At 38.8% G+C, this 16,752-nt stretch overlaps 1 protein-coding gene across 3 annotated transcripts in view; it reads left to right on the top strand.

Moving 5' to 3' along the window:
• The first annotated feature begins 3,023 nt into the window (after window positions 1–3,023).
• Window positions 3,024–16,752, top strand: part of LOC133593836 (uncharacterized) — a 57,064-nt gene continuing 43,335 nt past the window's right edge. Inside the window, exons 1-2 of one of the 3 annotated variants that reach the window (XM_061946560.1) lie at window positions 3,024–3,082; window positions 5,034–5,124. In XM_061946560.1, coding sequence (XP_061802544.1) covers window positions 3,062–3,082; window positions 5,034–5,124 — 112 coding nt within the window. In that variant the 5' untranslated portion in view covers window positions 3,024–3,061. Of the gene's footprint in view, window positions 3,083–4,103; window positions 4,227–5,033; window positions 5,125–6,460; window positions 6,566–16,752 lie in introns of those variants that run through there. The other 2 variants (XM_061946581.1, XM_061946571.1) reach the window with 2 other exon arrangements.

Here is a 16,752-nt window from a genome sequence, read left to right as displayed (position 1 = left end):
TGGTAAGACTTAAGTGTATAATTCATAAAATATTCCGTAATTATAGAAAAAAAAGATGTTGAAACGACAAAAAAAAAAAAAAAAAACGCAGGGAAGATTGCTGTAGTGCCACGAATTGATTTTACGTGGACCCCGACAAGTTGAAAAACGTATTCGGGTGTTACCATTTAGTGGTCAATTGTACGGAATATGTACTGTACTGTGCAATCTACTAATAAAAGTTTCAATAAATCAATCAATCAATCAATCAGTTGCTCGCCCGAGTCTTCAACGCTTGTCAAGAAAACCTCGTTAATATAAACTAAAATACATCTTGCATATGCTGCATATTCCATTGCGACCACTTTTGAAAATTCTAATTTAAAACCGACTTTACTATTGTTTGTTTTTTTAAAACAGAAAAAGCAAAATGTAGCGAGTTTTTTTTTAACCCCACTTCTTGTTTACTTCCGGTGATTGAAATGGCTGTATTGGACGTGACGTCACTTCCGTTTACTCCGTACAATAGACCAGAAAGTCAAGTGAAAGCTGTTTTCGCCTGTGGAAATGGTTTTAATGAGGATTTTGGTAAGACTTAAGTGTATAATTCATAAAATATTCCGTAATTATAGAAAAAAAAGATGTTGAAACGACAAAAAAAAAGAAAAAACGCAGGGAAGATTGCTGTAGTGCAGTGATCCTCAACAGGCGGACCGCGGTCCATGTCCGGACCCAGCGACGTGTCCGTCCGGACCCAGCACAAATTAAAGTAAAAAAAAATAATAATAATAATAATAATTTTTTTTATAATTATAATTATTATAAAAATATATAATAATTGTATTTATCTTTGAGTTATTGCTAGCGCAAGTCAACGTTATTTGTTGTTTTTAGTCAAATATCTCCACGTTTCGTTTACACTTCTCCGTGTCTCACTCACTCCGTCTCTCTCTCTCTCTCTCTGAGAGAGAGAGAGAGAGAGACGGAGTGAGAGCGAGAGAACGCCACTCTGATTGGTTGATTCCGGGGTATGGGTTGTCATCTCTATCACAACGACGCGCTGATAGGCTGTTACCACCTGGGTCATACACATGTGCACAGTGCATGGAACCTTTCGCTGCAGGCACACAGTTGTCTCGTATCGCTACTTCGCTAACTGTTCACTCGTCAGTCACTGAATGTGAATCAAATCACAATGGCATGCTCCAAGTTGGCTCAGGCTGGTAAAAGAAAGGTGGACAGGGAAAACCGACGTTTCAAGGAAGAATGGACAGAGCAATATGTTTTCATCCTACCTACTGCAAGTACCAGACCAATGTGTCTAATATGCAACAGTACTGTTGCTCTGGTGAAAAGTGAAAATCTGAAACGTCACTATCTGAAAGAGCACCGCGAATTTGAAGAGACATTTCCTCATGATTCAGAGCTAAGAAAAAAAGAAATCACGAGGCTGAAAAAGTCATATGAAACATCAAGCAAGATTTTTGTTAAATCTATGACACAACAACAAATAGCAACAGAGTGCTCACTCAGAGTGGCATGGGTTTTGGGTAAACACAAGAAGCCATTCTCTGATGCAGAAATAATTAAAGAATGCTTGACTGAAGTGATGGGTGCCATGTTTGAAGGCAAAGAAAATGAGGAAATGACAGCTAAAATAAATCAAATCCCACTCTCTGATGCCACAGCTACCAGACGTCTTGGCTTCAACCCCAAGAGCCCAATTCTCCCATTGAGCAGCTGTGTTTTACACAATGGGGATGTACTGTACCATAATTATATTTGCACATGAATGAGATCTGTTGAGGTCATTTGTTTACCAGGGATAGGAGGGTTGTGTTTAAAAGTATTTATTTTTTGTTAAAACTGAAAGTTTTATTTAAGTTCTTATTTATTTTTGTTTCAAACAAAATCTTTCATGTATTTTATTGGATATTTATTTTATTTTTGTTAATTTTAAGAAAATGTTAAACTACTACCTACCTCCTGCTACTATATAAGCTTGACCGATAATAAACGGACCCAGCCTGTTTCAAAAAAACATTTGTGGACCTTCAAGATATGTACTTGAGGACCCCTGCTGTAGTGCCACGAATTGATTTTACGTGGACCCCGACAAGTTGAAAAACGTATTCGGGTGTTACCATTTAGTGGTCAATTGTACGGAATATGTACTGTACTGTGCAATCTACTAATAAACGTTTCAATCAATCAATCAATCAATCAATCAGTCGCTCGCCCGAGTCTTCAACGCTTGTCAAGAAAACCTCGTTAATATAAACTAAAATACATCTTTCATATGCTGCATATTCCATTGCGACCACTTTTGAAAATTCTAATTATAAACCGACTTTACTATTGTTTGTTTTTTAAAACAGAAAAAGCAAAATGTAGCGAGTATTTTTTTTTTTACCCCACTTCTTGTCTACTTCCGGTGATTGAAATAGCTGTATTGGACGTGACGTCACTTCCGTTTTCTCCGTACAATAGACCAGAAAGTCAAGTGAAAGCTGTTTTCGCCTGTGGAAATGGTTTTAATGAGGATTTTGGTAAGACTTAAGTGTATAATTCATAAAATATTCCGTAATTATAGAAAAAAAAGATGTTGAAACGACAAAAAAAAAAAAAAACGCAGGGAAGATTGCTGTAGTGCCACGAATTGATTTTACGTGGACCCCGACAAGTTGAAAAACGTATTCGGGTGTTACCATTTAGTGGTCAATTGTACGGAATATGTACTGTACTGTGCAATCTACTAATAAAAGTTTCAATCAATCAATCAATCAGTTGCTCGCCCGAGCCTTCAACGCTTGTCAAGAAAACCTCGTTAATATAAACTATATTAATACATCTTTCATATGCTGCATATTCCATTACGACAACTTTTGAAAATTCTAATTTCAAACCGACTTTACTATTTGTTTTTTAAAACAGAAAAAGCAAAATGTAGCGAGTTTTTTTTTTTACCCCACTTCTTGTCTACTTCCGGTGATTGAAATGGCTGTATTGGACGTGACGTCACTTCCGTTTTCTCCGTACAATAGACCAGAAAGTCAAGTGAAAGCTGTTTTCGCCTGTGGAAATGGTTTTAATGAGGATTTTGGTAAGACTTAAGTGTATAATTCATAAAATATTACATAATTAGAGAAAAAAGATGTTGAAGCGACTCAAACAAACGCAGGGGAGATTGCTGTTGTGTTGAACCTGTTGGTCTGTCGAATGGGGCTCGAGTCTTCAACGCTTGTGAAGAATATATATATATATATATATAAACTAGATTAATACATCTTTCACATGCTGCAAATTCTAATGTCAAACTGGCTTACTATTGTTTCCGTTCCAAAACAGAAAGGTTTCTTAAAAATTTGAGTAGGTATTTGCTCAAGTCATATTTTAAGTGTATAAGACAGACTTCCCCAAACTACGGCCCGCGGGCTGGAGACAGCCCGCCAGCGTCCAAAATCTGTCCCGCGGGAAGTCCCAAGTTGACATTTTTTTAAATTAGATTATTGTTTCTCAGTCTTTTTTGCCGCATGTGCCAGCTTTTTTGAAACATGTTGCAGGCATCAAATTCCGAATGAGCTAATATTTGCAAAAAATAACAAAGTTTTCCAGTTAGAATGTAAAATATCTTGTCTTTGCTGTCTATTCAATTGAATATAAGTTGAAAAGGATTTGCAACTTCACTGGTTTTGGGTTTTGTAAACGTTACTACCCGCCTCTGCGTGTGGCCCACTGCTTTTTTTTGTCTCTACTTTGCAACAAGAAAAGTCCAAGTCAGCAAAACGTAGTTGACGAAGTGTCATTGTGTCCTTACACAAACATATCAAATTAAAACACAAAGTTTGTGATGCTTCTCAACTTTCACTACTGTCAAGGGTTTTATTTAGTGTTGTCACCATTGTTTGCCATGAATTGATTTACGTGGACCCCGACTTAAACAAGCTGAAAAACTTATTGGGGTGTTACCATTTAGTGGTCAATTGTACGGAATATGTACTGTACTGGGCAATCTAATAATACAAGTTTCAACCAATCAAGCAAAGTCAGAGCAGGTTTGACAGCTTGTCATGCGTGGGTGCATTTGCAGTTTTGTTTTCAGTCTTCCAGAAGGTCTTATCTACGTCATCATACTGCAGGTCTACATATATATATGCCTGACATCCGTTGGGACATATTTAGTGGAATGGGACAAAAGGATCGGGTTGTCTACGTTGTACTGACCACCCTGACTCGCAGCCTCTTTGGTAAATATACTTGAGTTAATATTCAGTGTTTTACGCTTAATAGTCGAGTCTTCTTGTTGTTGTTATATTCTGCAATGTATTTCCCATTTGTTGTGTGTGCATTTTGTGTGGTTTGGTTGTTTACTGCAGACCATAAGGTCTCCAAAGCTTGGGGTCCTCACCCCTAACCGGGCTCTGCGGCAATTTGAATATGGTCGCAAATCGTTGCTGGACAATTCTGTAAGCTATTTGAAATCGTTAAGGAGGCGATTTAAACAAAAATATAAAAATGCAGTTGCAGACAAGATATTTAACGTTTGAACTGAGAAACTTAATTTTTTTTTCTCTCAAATAATCATTAACTTAGAATTTAATGGCAGCAACACATTGCAAAAAAAAGTTGGCACAGGGGCATTTTTACCACTGTGTTACATGGCCTTTCCTTTTAACAACACTCAGTAAACGTTTGGGAACTGAGGAGACACATTTTTGAAGCTTCTCAGGTGGAATTCTTTCCCATTCTTGCTTGATGTACAGCTTAAGTTGTTCAACAGTCCGGGGGTCTCCGTTGTGCTATTTTAGGCTTCATAATGCGCCACACATTTTCAATGGGAGACAGGTCTGGACTACAGGCAGGCCAGTCTAGTACACTCTTTTACTACGAAGCCACGTATATAACACGTGGCTTGTCATTGTCTTGCTGAAATAAGCAGGGGCGTCGATGATAACGTTGCTTGGATGGCAACATATGTTGCTCCAAAACCTGTATGTACCTTTCAGCATTAATGGTGCCTTCACAAATGTGAAACTAATTAGCGTTTTCTGCAGGTGATCAGCATTAAGGACAACGACAACCTGGCAGCGCGTCTCGCCGTGGAGATGAGGGCCGACCTGCTAATTGTGCTCTCTGATGTGGAAGGTATGTGTTACCCATGTCTTGGGCACTAATACACCCCCATACCATCACAGATGCTGGCTTTTCAACTTTGCGCCTATAACAATCCGGATGGTTCTTTTCCTCTTTGTTCTGGAGGACACAACATCCACATTTTCCAAAAACAATTTGAAATGTGGACTCGTCAGACCACAGAACACTTTTCCACTTTGCATCAGTCCATCTTAGATGAGCTCGGGCCCACGGAAGCCGCCGGCGTTTCTGGGTGTTGTTGATAAATGGCTTTGGCTTTGCGTAGTAGAGTTTTAACTTGCACTTACAGATGTAGCGAAGAACTGTAGTTACTGACAGTGGTTTTCTAAAGTGTTCCTGAGCCCATGTAGTGATATCCTTTACACACTGATATCGCTTTTTGATGCCTGAGGGATCGAAGGTCCGTAATACCATCGCTTATGTGCATGGATTTCTCCAGATTCTCTGAACCTTTTGATGATATTACGGACCGTAGATGGTGAAATCCCTAAATTCCTTGCAATAGCTCGTTGAGAAATGTTGTTCTTAAACTGTTGGACAATTTGCTCACGCATTTGTTCACAAAATGGCGACCCTCGCCCTATCCTTGTTTGTGAATGACTGAGCATTTCATGGAAGCTGCTTTTATACCCAATCATGGCACCCACCTGTTCCTAATTAGCCTGTTCACCCGTGGGATGTTCCAAATAAGTTTGATGAGCATTCCTCAACTTTCTCAGTCTTTTTTGCCGCATGTGCCAGCTTTTTTGAACCATGTTGCAGGCATCAAATTCCAAATGAGCTAATATTTGCAAAAAATAACAAAGTTTTCCAGTTCGAACGTAAAATATCTTGTCTTTGCAGTCTATTCACTTGAATATAAGTTGAAAAGGATTTGCAACTTCACTGGTTTTGGGTTTTGTAAACGTTACTACCCCGCCTCTGTGTGTGGCCCACTGCTTTTTTTTGTCTCTACTTTGCAACAAGAAAAGTCCAAGTCAGCAAAACTTAGTTGACGAAGTGTCATTGTGTCCTTACACAAACATATCAAATTAAAACACAAAGTTTGTGATGCTTCTCAACTTTCACTACTGTCAAGGGTTTTATTTAGTGTTGTCACCATTGTTTACCATGAATTGATTTAGGTGGACCCCGACTTAAACAAGTGGAAAAACTTATTGGGGTGTTACCATTTAGTGGTCAATTGTACGAAATATGTACTTCACTGTGCAACCTACTAATAAAAGTTTCAACCAATCAAGCAAAGGCAGAGCCGGTTTGACACCATGTCATGCGTGGGTGCATTTGCAGTTTTGTTTTCAGTTTTCCAGCAGGTCTTATCCAGGTCTACATGTATATATCCCTGACATCCGTTGGGCCATATTTAGTGGAATGGGACAAAAGGATCGGGTCGTCTTCGTTGTACTGGCCACCCTGACTCGCAGCCTCTTTGGTAAATATACTTGAGCTAATATTCAGTGTTTTACGCTTAATAGTCGAGTCTTCTTCTTGTTGTTATATTCTGCAATGTATTTCCCATTTGTTGTGCGCGCATTTTGTGTGGTTTGGTTGTTTACTGCAGACCATAAGGTCTCCAAAGCTTGGGGTCCTCACCCCTAACCGGGCTCTGCGGCAATTTGAATTTGGTCGCAAATTGTTGCTGGACAATTCTGTAAGCTATTTGAAATCGTTAAGGAGGCGATTTAAACAAAAATATAAAAACGCAGTTGCAGATTTTGCAATAAACTGCTATTTATTAAAAAGTGTTGTGCAAGTCTACTCTTAAACAAACACCGAATGTGACAAAACCGGTTGAACAACCTGTCCTCGCTGTCAAGTTACAGTTGGTTTATTTATAATTTTAGTTGTTTGCAAATGTACCAAATCATTGCATTTCAATATTTTTGATTCAATAACTAAATGGTTTGTATGTTCTTGGTATCCAAAAGTATGTATTGTTCTAAGTGACCTCTTTTGTAAACACTGTCAGTGAATGACGCATACTCTAGTGTTTATTTCCTCATATTTCGACACACTCCACAGCTTGTTGATAATGAAAGTTTGTCTAAGTCTAAGAGAATATGCAGTGATTTTTGGTCCAGAACATATTCAGCTTTGTTTTTTAGTGAACTATTTATTGCCACTTTGTGTTGTCTTGTTTTTTTTTACATAAAATTTCCAGTTCATTTTTATCATCTATTAGAATGGTTTTCAAACTTTGTTTCACCAAGTACTAGGGATGTCCCGATCCAGGTTTTTGCACCTCCGATCCGATATTGTTTTTGCACTTCCGATCCGATACCGATACTGACCGATACTGGCCTATCCGAGCATGTATTAAAGTTTAAAGTTATTTCGCCTACTTAGTCGTCAGAATCATGTTGAAAAGGGTTTTGGTACTCTTGATAACAACTAGCCAGCTGAATTAGGGGAGTTTGAATAATACACAATGGTTGGTAACAAGAAACGGACCTGTTTATTCAAGGATAAACACAAAATAGACAAAATTATACATGACAAACAGAAATGGCATCATTGAAACTAGGGCTGGGCGATATGGCCTTTTTTTAATATTGCGATATTTTAAGGCCATATTGCGATACACGATATATATCTCGATATTTTGCCTTAGCCTTGAATGAACACTTGATGCATATAATCACAGCAGTATGATGATTCTATGTGTTTTGATTGATTGATTGAGACTTTTATTAGTAGGTTGCACAGTGAAGTACATATTCCGTACAATTGACCACTAAATGGTAACACCCCAATAAGTTTTTCACACTTGTTTAAGTCGGGGTCCACTTAAATTGATTCATGATACAGATATATACTATCAGATATATACTATCATCATAATACAGTCATCACACAAGATAATCACATTGAATTATTTACATTATTTATAATCCAGGGTGTGGAGGGTAAGTGTCAAAAAGACAGCCAAAAGAGTTTGATATGAGAATAAATCTAAAGTTAAAATATAGGGTAGAAATGCACCCATTTGCAGGAAATGTAGTCTTGATTTTCAAAATTTTCTTTCAAGGCTTGCATGTCTACATTAAAACATTCTTCTTCATACTGCATTAATATATGCTACTTTTAAACTTTCATGCAGAGAAGGAAATCACAACTAAAAAAATCACACGGTGTTGATGTGGAAATGTTTGCCTCGGCATTTTGATGGTGTGGACGTGTGGCACCGAATGGAGATAAGCGTCTCGACAGACGTCACAATATTTGAACAATGATGACGAAAACTGTTTTCTCTGTCATGTCCGTGTGTCGAAAATTGTTATGCGCTTATTTCTTTATTAGATTTTGTGCGTGGCATATAATTGCTATGCGCAGAGGACGCTTGAGCAGTGCGCAATTGCACAGGCGCGCACCTTAGAGGGAACGTTGGTCACACGGCTGCGCTAGCATCACAGCTAACGTTAGCCATGCTGCTACCTCTCTGCTGGGAGAGGGGGCGTATACGTATGTGACGTATGACGTGACAGTATGTGACGTGTGTAAGAAGGTGCGCTTGCTGTCTGTGAGAGGGAGACACAGGAAAGAGTGAGAAGAGCCTGTCGTGTAATGCCAGCAGCTAAAAGCAACTGCGTGGGAATCCATAGACCTGTGGATGTGTTGAAGGTGTGCTGGGAAATGCGGAACGGAAATTAGGGAGCAGCGATTATTTAAATAGGTGCCTTGGAAAACACGGACCGGAGTTTTTTTTAAAACTGGATCTGGATCGGCATTTTCCCATGCCTTGCCGATACGCATTTTTTGGTAAATATCGGCGGTCGATCCGATCCAAATATCGGATCGGGACATCCCTACCAAGTACCGCCTCAGAAAAAACTTGGCTCTCCAAATACTACCATATAGACCAACATTAAAATACAGTAGCGTAGTAGACCTTCCTATCCATTAAAAACAAGGCAGAGGTTTTATTTTACAAGTATATTTAATATGTTTGGCCACTGTAACATTACACAAAGTTTGAATATAGTAAAATAAAACTCTGTACTTTAATCAAGTGATTCTAGATGGAGCCAGCGTACCACTAGATCAGTTTGAGAATTACGAATCTACAAGACCCAAAACCAGTGAAGTTGTCACGTTGTGTAAATGGTAAATAAAAACAGAATACAATGATTTGCAAATACTTTTCAACCTATATTCAATTGAATAAACTGCAAAGACAAGGTATTTAACGTTCGAACTGGAAAACGTTGTTATTTTTTGCAAAAATTAGCTCATTTGGAGTTTGATGCCTGCGACATGTTTCAAAAAAGTGCCAAAAAAGACTGATAAAGTTGAGGAATGCTCATCAAACTTATTTGGAACATCCCACGGGTGAACAGGCTAATTGGGAACAGGTGGGTGCCATGATTGGGTATAAAAGCAGCTTCCATGAAATGCTCAGTCATTCACAAACAATGATGGGGCGAGGGTCACCACTTTGTCAACAAATGCGTTTAAGAACAACATTTCTCAACGAGCTATTGCAAGGAATTTAGGGATTTCACCATCTACGGTCCGTAATGTCATCAAAAGGTTGAGAAAATCTGGAGAAATCACTGCACGTAAGCAGCAAGGCTGAAAACCAACGACCTTTGATACCTCAGGCGTTACTGCATCAAAAAGTGACATCAGTGTGTAAAGGATATCACCACAAGGGCTCAGGAACACTTCAGAAAACCACTGTCAGTAACTAAAGTTCGTCGTTACACCTGTAAGTGCAAGTTAAAACTCTCCTATGCAAAGCCAAAGCCATTTATCAACAACACCCAGAAACGCCGCCGGCTTCTCTGGGGCCAAGCTCATTTAAAAATGACTGATGCAAAGTGGAAAAGTGTTCTGTGGTCTGACGAGTCCACATTTCAAATCATATTTATAGAAACTGTGGACGTGGTGTCCTCCGGAACAAAGAGGAAAAGAACCATCCGGATTGTTATAGGCGCAAAGTTCAAAAGCCAACACAACGCGCCAACTTCACTGGTTTTGGGTTTTGTATTATTATACCTGGAAATTTGGTTTCTTGTACCCTTTCAACGTCTACTATTTGTCCCCTAATTCAGTGGTTCTCAAACTTTTTTTTGTCATCCCCCACTTTGGACAAGGGGGAGTTTTCAAGCCCCACCTGCCCCCATCGCCCCAACAGAGCGCTAATGCCAAGCTTTAACATTTTCAAATTTATTGAACATCAAGTTGTATACATTCAAACTCAATAACATAAAATAACATCAAGTTCAATAATAAATAACATAACTGTGCAGCTGTGGTATAACTTGCATCAAGTTCAATAATAAATAAAATAACTTCCATCAAGTTCAATAATAAATAAAACAAAAGTGTTATAACTTGCATCACGTTCAATAATAAATCAAAAAAAGTGTTATAACTTGCATCAAGTTCAATAATAAATCAAAAAAAGTGTTATAACTTGCATCACGTTCAATAATAAATCAAAATAGTGTTATAACTTGCATCAAGTTCAATAATAAATCAAATAAAAGTTTTATAACTTGCATCACGTTCAATAATAATAATAAAAAGTGTTATAACTTGCATCAAGTTCAATAATAAATCAAAAAAAGTGTTATAACTTGCATCACGTTCAATAATAAATCAAAAAAAGTGTTATAACTTGCATCAAGTTCAATAATAAATCAAATAAAAGTGTTATAACTTGCATCACGTTCAATAATAAATCAAAAAAAGTGTTATAACTTGCATCACGTTCAATAATAAATCAAAACAAGTGTTATAACTTGCATCAAGTTCAATAATAAATCAAATAAAAGTGTTATAACTTGCATCAAGTTCAATAATAAATCAAATAAAAGTGTTATAACTTGCATCAAGTTCAATAATAAATCAAATAACTTGCATCAAGTGCAATAATAAATCAAAAAAAGTGTTATAACTTACATCAAGTTCAATAATAAATAAAACAAAAGTGTTATAACTTGCATTAAGTTCAATAATAAATCAAAAAAAGTGTTATAACTTGCATCAAGTTCAATAATAAATCAAATAAAAGTGCCACTTTGCAATCTTTGCAAAAAAAAAAAAGGAGGAGCTATGCATTTGGCAAGACAGGGCAAGTGACAGCACTTTTCCCCGGGAGAGGGAAAAGTGGGCAAAAGACACACACAAACACCACCTTGCTTCACTGTGAAACAGCACGGCTGTATGATCAGCTCCCATTTCCTCACACAGTGCAGAGAACAGTCGCACTTTCAGTGGTCGTGTTTTGATCAAATTTACCGCGCTCACAACATCTGTTAAAACCTCATTGAGTTCGGGGCTGAGCTGCCTTGACGCGAGTGCTTCCCGGTGAATGACACAGTGTGTGCCCGTCACATTTTAGTTTCTCTGCAGGCGCTGGCTCTGGCTCGACGACCTTTGAGGTGCGAGTCACAAATGTATATATTTGTGTGATTGTGGTCCACACATTAGCCTGCTACCTATCCGCGCGAAAGTTTGTTCCGCTTAGCCCCGCCCCCATTAGTTACTGTTGCTATGTCTGTCAAACTTTCGCTCCTACCGAGAAATTTAAAGCCTACAGTAAAAATAAGTACCGGTAATTTCCATTTATTTATATAGCGGATTTCACAGACAAACTCACAAAGTGATTTACAGTGTGTATAAAAAAATGAAAGCATAGTAAAAAAAAAATCTAAGAATATAATAATAAAAAAAATGTTTTAAGTGAAATTTCCTCCCGTTCCTCGCGCCCCACCTGTCATGTCTCTATTCCCCACCAGTGGGGCGCGCCCCACACTTTGAGAAACGCTGCCCTAATTGTTGAAAATTATTTTAGTTTTGTCCTGGGATTGACTGACGACGAGTCCAAGGTGTACTCCGCCTCTCGCTGCTCCAGGACTGCAGTTCTTGGGGAAGCTGACAATGTTGTTGTTCAATTTTTGTGTGACCTAGTGGTTACCATGTAGTCCACAAAGTCAGGACATTTGGTTTAAAATCGTAGTTTTTGCACGTTTTTTTTTCTGCATACTCCAGCTTTCTCCCACATTCTAAAAATATCCCTGTTGGGTACAGACTGTATAAAGTAAAACTAGGCCATGTCAGCGTTTACTCACAAACGAGGAACTAGAACATTTATATTATGCGCTCTGTGTCAGTAGAAATGTTCACATTTCAGCCGACAAAAACTCCTCTTCTATTTAGAGAAATCATGTTGCAATAAGTTGTAGGTTTTATTTTTTTAGAGTAGAGTCAAGTAGAGTCAAAAGTGTTCCTGAGCCCTTGTGGTGATATCCTTTACACACTGATGTCACTTTTTGATGCAGTACCGCCTGAGAGATCGAAGTATTCAGGGCAGAATCACGTTTTAATCACGTGACTAAATTTGTTAACAACTTCTACCATCAACTATAGTGACCCAGTGAAGTTGGCACGTTATGTAAATGGTAAATAAAAACAGAATACAATGATTTGCAAATCCTTTTCAACTTATATTCAATTGAATAGACTACAAAGACAAAATAATTAACGTTCGAACTGGAAAATTGTGTTATTTTTTGCAAATATTAGCTCATTTGGAATTTGATGCCTGCAACATGTTTCCAAAAAGTTGCCACACGTGGCAAAAAAGACTGAGAAGGTTGAGGAGTGCTCATCAGACACTTATTTGGAACATCCCACAGGTGAACAGGCTAATTGGGAACAGGTGGGTGCCATGATTTGGTATAAAAGCAGCTTTCATGAAATGCTCAGGCATTCACAAACAAGGACGGGGCGAGGGTCACCACTTTGTGAACAAATGCGTGATCAAATTGTTTAAGAACAACATTTCTCAACCAGCTATTGCAAGGAATTTAGGGATTTCACCATCTACGGTCCGTAATATCATCAAAAGGTTCAGAGAATCTGGAGAAATCGCCGCACGGAAGCGATGATATTACGGACCTTCGATCCCTCAGGCGGTACTGCATCAAAAAGTGACATCAGTGTGTAAAGGATATCACCACAAGGGCTCAGGAACACTTTAGAAAACCACTGTCAGTAACTACAGTTGTCGCTACATCTGTAAGTGAAAGTTAAAACTCTACTATGCAAAGCGAAAAGCCATTTATCAACAACACCCAGAAACGCCGCAGGCTTAGCTCGGCCCCGAGCTCATCTAAGATGGACTGATGCAAAGTGGAAAAGTGTTCTGTGGTCTGACGAGTCCACATTTTAAATTGTTTTCAGAAACTGTGGACTTCGTGTCCTCCGGACCAAAGAGGAAAATAACTATCCGGATTGTTATAGGCGCAAAGTTCAAAAGCCAGCATCTGTGATGGTATGGGGGTGTATTAGTGCCCAAGACATGGGTAACTTACACATCTGTGAAGGTTTTAGAGCAACATACAGGTAAAAGCCAGTAAATTAGAATATTTTGAAAAACTTGATTTATTTCAGTAATTGCATTCAAAAGGTGTAACTTGTACATTATATTTATTCATTGCACACAGACTGATGCATTCAAATGTTTATTTCATTTAATTTTGATGATTTGAAGTGGCAACAAATGAAAATCCAAAATTCCGTGTGTCACAAAATTAGAATATTGTGTAAGGCTAATACAAAAAAGGGATTTTTAGAGATGTTGGCCAACTGAAAAGTATGAAAATGAAAAATATGAGCATGTACAATACTCAATACTTGGTTGGAGCTCCTTTTGCCTCAATTACTGCGTTAATGCGGCGTGGCATGGAGTCGATGAGTTTCTGGCACTGCTCAGGTGTTATGAGAGCCCAGGTTGCTCTGATAGTGGCCTTCAACTCTTCTGCGTTTTTGGGTCTGGCATTCTGCATCTTCCTTTTCACAATACCCCACAGATTTTCTATGGGGCTAAGGTCAGGGGAGTTGGCGGGCCAATTTAGAACAGAAATACCATGATCCGTAAACCAGGCACGGGTAGATTTTGCGCTGTGTGCAGGCGCCAAGTCCTGTTGGAACTTGAAATCTCCATCTCCATAGAGCAGGTCAGCAGCAGGAAGCATGAAGTGCTCTAAAACTTGCTGGTAGACGGCTGCGTTGACCCTGGATCTCAGGAAACAGAGTGGACCGACACCAGCAGATGACATGGCACCCCAAACCATCACTGATGGTGGAAACTTTACACTAGACTTCAGGCAACGTGGATCCTGTGCCTCTCCTGTCTTCCTCCAGACTCTGGGACCTCGATTTCCAAAGGAAATGCAAAATTTGCATGGTTGGGTGATGGTTTGGGGTGCCATGTCATCTGCTGGTGTCGGTCCACTCTGTTTCCTGAGATCCAGGGTCAACGCAGCCGTCTACCAGCAAGTTTTAGAGCACTTCATGCTTCCTGCTGCTGACCTGCTCTATGGAGATGGAGATTTCAAGTTCCAACAGGACTTGGCGCCTGCACACAGCGCAAAATCTACCCGTGCCTGGTTTACGGATCATGGTATTTCTGTTCTAAATTGGCCCGCCAACTCCCCTGACCTTAGCCCCATAGAAAATCTGTGGGGTATTGTGAAAAGGAAGATGCAGAATGCCAGACCCAAAAACGCAGAAGAGTTGAAGGCCACTATCAGAGCAACCTGGGCTCTCATAACACCTGAGCAGTGCCAGAAACTCATCGACTCCATGCCACGCCGCATTAACGCAGTAATTGAGGCAAAAGGAGCTCCAACCAAGTATTGAGTATTGTACATGCTCATATTTTTCATTTTCATACTTTTCAGTTGGCCAACATTTCTAAAAATCCCTTTTTTGTATTAGCCTTACACAATATTCTAATTTTGTGACACACGGAATTTTGGATTTTCATTTGTTGCCACTTCAAATCATCAAAATTAAATGAAATAAACATTTGAATGCATCAGTCTGTGTGCAATGAATAAATATAATGTACAAGTTACACCTTTTGAATGCAATTACTGAAATAAATCAAGTTTTTCAAAATATTCTAATTTACTGGCTTTTACCTGTATGTTGCCATCCAAGCGACGTTATCACGGACGCCCCTGCTTATTTCAGCAAGACAATGCCAAGCCATGTGTTACAACAGCGTGGCTTGCAATAAATTATTTTTTTCCTGTCAAAATGGAAAGAAAGAAGTGAATTATGTTTATATATAGCGCTTTTCTCTAGTGACTTTACATAGTGAAACCCAATATCTAAGTTACATTTAAACCAGTGTGGGTGGCACTGGGAGCAGGTGGGTGAAGTGTCTTGCCCAAGCACAGTGAACAGGATGGCGGAAACGGGGATCGAACCTGGAACCCTCGGGCCTTGAGTTTGACACATGCGCACTAAGTAGAGGCACGCAAAATACGAGCCTGCGTGCTTGAGACTAGGGCTGCAGCTAACGATTATTTTTCTATCGATTAATCTATAGATTATTTTTTCGATTAATCGGTTAATCTATAGATTATTTTTTTCGATTAATCTATAGATTATTTTTCCTTTTACCGATTTTTTTTTTTTAATTTAAAATGAAGAGGAAAAAATAAATGTAGGCCAGTTTTTTCAAAAGGCATGGCTTTTATTTACAAAAAAAAAAGTATGGCCACTCAGTCAACATTGACAACAACATGACAAAATATTCTGTAACAATGTAAACATTTCAAACTTTTAACATTTAACAAAATTAAAAGTAGCTTATTTGCTTTTTAATGTGCAAATATAAAAGTAAACATCCAGTGCAAATCTTAATATTCTGGAATAGTATAAGCATTTAAAAAGTAAAAGTATTGCTTATTTTACTTTAAAATGTGCAAAAATAAAGATAAACATCCAATACAAAAAAGTGCAAAACGGAAATATTCTGTAACAAGTGTAAACATTTCAACAAAAGTAAAAGTATTGCTTATTTGCTAAAATGTGCAAAAATAAAGCTAAACATCCAATACAAAAAAGTGTACAGTGTAAACATTTCAACAAAAGTAAAAGTATTGCTTATTTTGCTTAATAACACAACAATGATAGTATGATTAAAGTGAAAGTTAATTGTTGGTTTGTACATAGTATATGTAACTGTTAATGTTGTAAAAGGTATTTGCACAACTAATTAACGTTAGCGTTTGTGACACGTCTTGTGCCGTGGGGTTCTTTCAGGACCGACAGACTGAACGCCAGACGGCTTTGCCAGGTTTACAATCTTTTAATTTTACACAAAGTCTTTTCTCTTCCAACTCTTTTCTCTTTCTTTCCTCGCTTTTCAGCTCCTCTTCCTCGCTCGCTCGTCGTCCCCTGTCTCTTGCGGCGTCGCTCCCGGCGCGCCCCGCCTCGCCGCTCGCTCGCCGCCGCCGCCGCCTCTCCACAGCGTTAAAGAGGAGCGCGTCTTTGTAAACACTGAACAGGCACGCCAAACGCGCCTCTCAGAGCGAAACGGTGCTTTAGTTTATGAATTTACAACGCAGATACAAATGTCACATTCATGTTTTTGTGTAATGATGACAACGTATACGCACGCGGACGATTGACTTGTTGATGGTGATGGCAAGAACGCTGTCGGGGGTTTTCTTTTCAAATGTTCGTTCATAGCCGTTGTGCTGCTATGATAGGCCATTTCCGCTCGACACAGTGTGCATACAACAACATTATTAGGCCGTTTATTGAAATACTCCCACACTTTTGGCGTGCTTTTTTCCCCTCGCTCGCATC

Source organism: Nerophis lumbriciformis, linkage group LG04 (genome assembly GCF_033978685.3).
Source record: "Nerophis lumbriciformis linkage group LG04, RoL_Nlum_v2.1, whole genome shotgun sequence".
In the NCBI taxonomy this organism is placed as follows: Eukaryota; Metazoa; Chordata; class Actinopteri; order Syngnathiformes; family Syngnathidae; genus Nerophis; species Nerophis lumbriciformis.
Note: the sequence above shows the minus strand (reverse complement) of the source record. Positions and strands in the feature narration are given on the sequence as shown.